We start from the raw sequence: 5,999 nt of genomic DNA on the forward strand, positions 1-5,999 counted from the left end.
CGCGCCTGTAGTCCCAGCTACTCGGGATGTTGAGGCAGGAGAATCGCTTGGACCCGGGAAGTGGAGGTTGCAGTGAGCTGAGATCGCACCACTGCACTCCAGCCTGGGCAACAGAGCGAGGCTCCGTCTCAAAAAAAGAGCTTTCCGTAGCAAAAGAAGGGTCCTTATTTTCTGCTCCTGCTGTTTCAGAGAAAAGGAATATGTATATATAATAATAAATGATGTTTGTTGAGGACTTACTATATAGTATTACCAAGTGCATTACACATGTTACTTCATTTAGTCCCTGTAACAACCCCTATGGGGTACACCATCATTACATCATTTTTCAGATGAAGAATTGAGGCACAGTGAGATTAAGTGACTCACCTGAGGTCCAACAGCTGGTAAATGGAGTAGAGTCTTAAAAAGTCTGAAGAATTTGCTGGACGTGATGGCTCATACCTGTAATTTCAGTGCTTTGGGAGGCTGAGGTGGGAGGATCGCTTGAGCTCAGGAGTTCTAAGACCAACCTGAGCAACCTAGCAGAGATCTTGTCTCTACTAAAAAAAAAAAGCTGAGTGTGATGAGTGGTAGAGGCTGAGGCAGGAGGATCACTTGAGCCCAGGAGGTCAAAGCTGCAGTGAGCTATGATCATGCCACTGCACTGCAGCTTGGGCAACAGAGCAAGACCCTGTGTCAATAAATAAATAAATAAATAAAAAAGGCCAGGAGTGGTGGTTCACACTTGTACTCCCAGCACTATGGGAGGCTGAGGCAGGTGGATCACTTGAGCAGGAATTCGAGACTAGCCTGGGCAACACAGTAAGACCCTGTCTCTATAATTAAAAAAATAAAAAACCCCAAAACCCCGCAGAGTCGGAAGAAATTCAGATTAAGTCAGACAGTAAAAGAGAAGACTGAATAGGCAGCTTAGATAAACTTATGGGCCTGGAGTCAGCCTGCTTGGGTTTAAATCCTGGCTGTCATTTACTAGCTGAACGACTTTTTGCACGTTACTTCTTTTCTCCAAGCCTTGGTTTCTGATTTGTCTGTAAAATGTTGAACTGCCTCATAATGAATTTATAAAGTTCAAATATGACAAACCACAGAAACACTTAGGAATATGCTGGGCAAATAGCATTCAATAAATGTTAGCTGCTATTATTACCTGGTTTCTTTTTTTTGAGGGGAAATTAGCTCTTTTTTTTTTTTTTTTTTTTTTTTTAGACGGAGTCTCGCTCTGTTGCCAGGCTGGAGTGCTGTGGCACAATCTCAGCTCACTGCAACCTCTGTCAGCCTCCCGAGTAGCTGGGACTACAGGCACACACCACCACGCCCAGCTAATTTTTGTATTTTTAGTAGAGACAGGGTTTCACTGTGTTGGCCAGGATGGTCTCGATCTCTTGACCTTGTGATCTGCCCGCCTCAGCCTCCCAAAGTGCTAGGATTACAGGCGTGAGCCACCGTGCCCGGCCGAAATTAACTCGTTTAATAACAGTTTTTGACTTTTTATTATGGAAAATTTCAGACCTATATAGTCAAGAGAATAGCATAGCCTGCCTTGTATTCATCACCCAGCTTCAACAATCAGCCATATTCTCACATTCTTATGTTATCTACACCTCCACTCACCTCCCATCCCCTGCTCAATTATTATGTTTTTCACACCTTTTTAGAAAGGTAAATTGTCGTGCCTTGAAATATATGAATCTTAGCTATGCATTTTTGACAAATGGATACACTCATGTAATCTGGATCACTGCAATTTAGCAATGTTTCATCTTCCCAGAAAGTTTCCTTATGTTCCCTCCTTGCTATTCTGCTATTCTGGGGGAAACAGATGTTTACTTTTGTGATGGAAAATTTCAGAGTATATCATGAACCCCTGTGTACCCATCACCTAGTTGCAACAATTATCAACACATATTTCATCAAGCTTTATCCACAACCCCATCCATTCCTTTCCACCCTGAATTGTTTTGAAGCAAATCCCAAGCATAAATACTGTAAATATTTCTGTATTTTTGACAGGTAAGGATTCTTAAAAATAAATGATACTGGCCGGGCACAGTGGCTCAGCCTGTAATCCCAGCACTTTGGATAGCCAAGACGGGTGGATCATGAGGTCAGGAGATCAAAACCTGGCTAACATAGTGAAACCTTGTCTCTACTAAAATACAAAAAATTAGCTGGGTGTGGTGGTGCGCGCCTGTAGTCCCAGCTACTCGGGAGACTGAGACAGGGGAATCACTCAAACCCGGGAGGCAGAGATTGCAGTGAGCCGAGATCGCGCCACTGCACTCCAGCCTGGTGACAGAGCGAGACTCCATCTCAAAATAATAATAATAATCATGACACCCTTATGCCTTAAAAAAGTGAACATTTCCTTCATCTGATTTAATGGGGGTGAGGAGGACCACAGATTCTTTCTGGTGTAAATGGTACTTTAAGAAAAATTGGAGGTGAGGGTGGTGATGAGAATATTTCAGACTCTTTTCCCATACTTTCAGATGCCCTCCTGCTTTGATAAGACTGTGTCTGACCCAATATTTTCCTTGCCCTTAGCTCCATTACTTACCACAGCCCAGGCGAAACCAGGAGAGACCCAGGAGGAAGAGACTAACTCAGGAGAGGTAATAGAAGTGCCCTCTCCCCTATCTTCCTCACGTAGTAAACATTCCAAATGGGAGATATGATATGAAAACACAGGAATGCAGGCTTGGTTTCTGCAGGCTACTTGGCGCTTCTAGAGCCCCCAGACTTTTGGGGTCTCTGGGTAAGGAGACATTCTACATGATCAGGCTGTTGTGCACTATTGGAGGTACAGATCTGCACCTGAGGTCACAGGGTTACTGAGTGAGCCATTTTAAAATGTTAGAAAGGGCTCTTTACTTGAAGCAGAATTACAAATTATTGTCGGTTGGAGATGGGATGGTCTGTGTGTCCAGGTCGTTCCAGAGCATTGATTTGCATCTGTTGTTCTAGCTAGTTGTTAATATCCGCTCGTCTCCATTCTCAAAAGCATCCTGGTTAGGACAGCGAATTGTATGATTACCCTGGACAGAAAGAATTGTCAGTGTTAGAGAACATGTCATTTTAAGTTGTGATAATATCAGTGATCCTGTGGAGCATCTGTGGAGCAACATCCTGTGAGATAGTGTTGAATACACACCTGAGATTTCTTCTCAAGTAGCAAGGGAGCTGGAGTATTTATTTACCCGCTGCTGCCAGTCACTGAGAGAGTGCTGATGTCAGGTTTAGTGGAGGTCATTAATACCTCCACTGCTTTGATAATACCCATTTTTTAAGTCTCTGTGGTTTATCAAATCTTGTGGCTATCAATCAAGACTAAAGCCATATAGTTCTGAGGGTGTTTGGGAGATGAACTCTACCTCTAAGCTGCCAGAATTCTAATGCCCTCTTATTTCTTTCCCAGGAGCCATTTATCGAAACTCCTCGCCAGGATGGTGTCTCTCGCAGATTCATCCCCCCAGCCAGGTGCCTACTACTTCTCAGCCCCCATTCCTTGCCAAAGACTAGTAGAATTTTAATTAAATCCAGGAATTGAGACCTGGAGCCAGGTGATGGAGATGCATCATCACCTAGCCTTTTGGCCCTTTCAGCAAAGATGTGTTCCCCTATACCTGGCCCGTCACCTTCCAGTATGGATTTTTTCCTGTAGCCATTCACACAGTGGGAAAGGGTAGTAGCTTTAATGATGAAGTATTGAAAAAAATTGAGGGAGTGATTGACTAATCACCAAGAGATGGGCTCTTGAGAAGTTTCAGAGTAGCAAATGTCGTTAGATGTTTGGGTCCTTAGTTCTCATTGCTGCAGGTAAAGAGGTTGCTGGCAAGGGGTGTAATGTTTTTTTAAATGGCCTTTCCTGGTTCTCCGTTCTTTTCCACTGTAGACATATCAATTTTTTATGCTCCCTTTCCCTCCTTAGTCCATCAAGGCCAACCTTCGTGCTGAGTGTCTCTGTGGAAGACCAGCATGGCCTTCCTTTGGGAGAGAGGTACCCTTGGGAGGTCAGTTGGGCTAGGAGTGGGTATGTGCCCTGAGGCCCCTCAGCTGGTGCTTGAGAGTCTCTGCCACTGGCATTGCAGTAGGTGGAGGAAGCCTCTCTGTTCCCTCATGTGGCCCGTGGGCGGGGGGCTGTCTGCAGGATGATGTCCACAGAAAGTGCCAACAGCTTCACTCTGATTGGGGAGGCATCTGATGGCGGCACCATGGAGAACCTCAGCCGAAGACTGAAGGCAAGTCGGCCCCATTCCAGTGGCAAGCAGTAGGTCTGGCTGGGAGAGTGGGTAATTGAGCAGGAAGCATGGGGGAGGCTCTACCCTGACTCTCCCACACTTCCAGGTCACTGGAGACCTTTTTGACATCATGTCGGGCCAGACAGATGTGGATCACCCACTCTGTGAGGAATGCACAGATACTCTTTTAGACCAGCTGGACACTCAGCTCAACGTCACTGAAAATGAGTGTCAGAACTACAAGTGAGTGTCTCCAGAGCCAGGGCTCAGAGCTGTTACTGCTCTGGGACTACTTGGTGCTTACCCAAGAGCCCTACTCCACTCAGGCAAATGGAGCTCTAGTAAGTATAGTCTTCCTGTGTCTTTGGCAGACGCTGTTTGGAGATCTTAGAGCAAATGAATGAGGATGACAGTGAACAGCTACAGATGGAGCTAAAGGAGCTAGCACTAGAGGAGGAGAGGCTGATCCAGGAGCTGGAAGACGTGGAAAAGAACCGCAAGATAGTGGCAGAAAATCTCGAGAAGGTCCAGGCTGAGGCTGAGAGACTGGATCAGGAGGAAGCTCAGTGAGTGCTCACCCTGTTCTATCTTCTCACACTCGAGGCTCCAGGAGAGGAAATGACTTCCAGCTGAATGTGTCTAATTAGTCTGTAAACTCTAGTCAGCTGTCAGTCATCAGCATGCCTGCCCCAGATCCTGCATATTGCTTCCATGCCCTGTTTCTAGAGGTTTGCTGGGAGAGTTACCTATGAAGAGTCGGCATGATTAATGAAAAAAGGACGTTGGTTAAATAGAGAGTGCAGAAACCAGAGCTCCAGTCTTGGCTCTGTCCTGTAGGGAATGGGCTTATTTGGATGAATCAGCCACTTTCTAGCCATCCTTGTCTGAAAAGATGAGCTAATTAGTCTACGTTTTTCCCTCCAAGCTTAAAAATTTCACGGAGGCCAGGTGTGGTGGCTCACATCTGTAATTCCAGCACTTTGGGAAGCCAAGGCAGGAGGATCACTTAAGGCCAGGATTGAAGACCGTCTGGGGCAACATAGTGAGACCCCATGTCTACAGAAATAAAAATTTTTTAAAAATCTAGGCTGCTGTGGTAAACCTGTAGTCCTAGCAACTACTCAGGAGGCTGGAGTGAAGAATAACTTGAGCCCAGGAGTTCGAGGTTACAGTGTGCTGTGATCACACCACTGCACTCCAGCTTGGGCAACAGAGTTGAGACCCTGTCTCAAAAAATAAAAACATTATGGATGTCCTTGACCTGAGAGAACCTTCTGTCTAGTGGAGGAGACACAGTGTCCATACTAACTAAAGTTGTGAAAATGAAGGACAGAGAAAAGTCCAGTTTTTTCACACAGTGTAACAAGTTTCACTGGAAGTGGTGTATAGTAACTATTTAAAGGACAGTAAGTGTATAGAAGTGAAACTTTAGAAAGCAAATTATGGCCAGTTCACGGAAGAAGCCACTATTTTGTTTGTTTTGTTTTGTTTTGTTTTTAGAAACAGAGCCTTACTCTATCATCCAGGCTGGAGTGCTGTGGTGCAGTCATGACTCACTGCAGCCTCGACTTCCTACACTCAAGCAATCCTCCCACCTCAGCCTCCCAAGTAGCTGGAACTATAGGCGTGCAACACCATACCTGGCTAATTTTTAAATTTTTTATAGAGATGGGGTTTCCCCATGTTGCCCAGGCTGGTCTTGAACTCTTGAGCTCAAGTGATCCACCTGCCTCAGCCTCCCAAAGTGCTGGGATTACA

General features: G+C 45.4%; 1 protein-coding gene across 2 annotated transcripts in view; it reads left to right on the top strand.

Moving 5' to 3' along the window:
• BECN1 (beclin 1, autophagy related) overlaps nt 1–5,999 on the top strand; it is a 22,075-nt gene that overhangs the window by 9,805 nt on the left and 6,271 nt on the right. For both annotated transcript variants that reach the window (XM_011998767.1, XM_011998768.1), the window contains 5 exons: nt 2,548–2,615; nt 3,419–3,480; nt 4,151–4,241; nt 4,348–4,484; nt 4,613–4,807. In XM_011998767.1, coding sequence (XP_011854157.1) covers nt 2,548–2,615; nt 3,419–3,480; nt 4,151–4,241; nt 4,348–4,484; nt 4,613–4,807 — 553 coding nt within the window. The remainder of the gene's footprint in view (nt 1–2,547; nt 2,616–3,418; nt 3,481–4,150; nt 4,242–4,347; nt 4,485–4,612; nt 4,808–5,999) is intronic.

The sequence above is a fragment of the Mandrillus leucophaeus genome, unplaced genomic scaffold (assembly GCF_000951045.1).
Source record: "Mandrillus leucophaeus isolate KB7577 unplaced genomic scaffold, Mleu.le_1.0 Scaffold58, whole genome shotgun sequence".
Lineage (NCBI taxonomy): Eukaryota > Metazoa > Chordata > Mammalia > Primates > Cercopithecidae > Mandrillus > Mandrillus leucophaeus.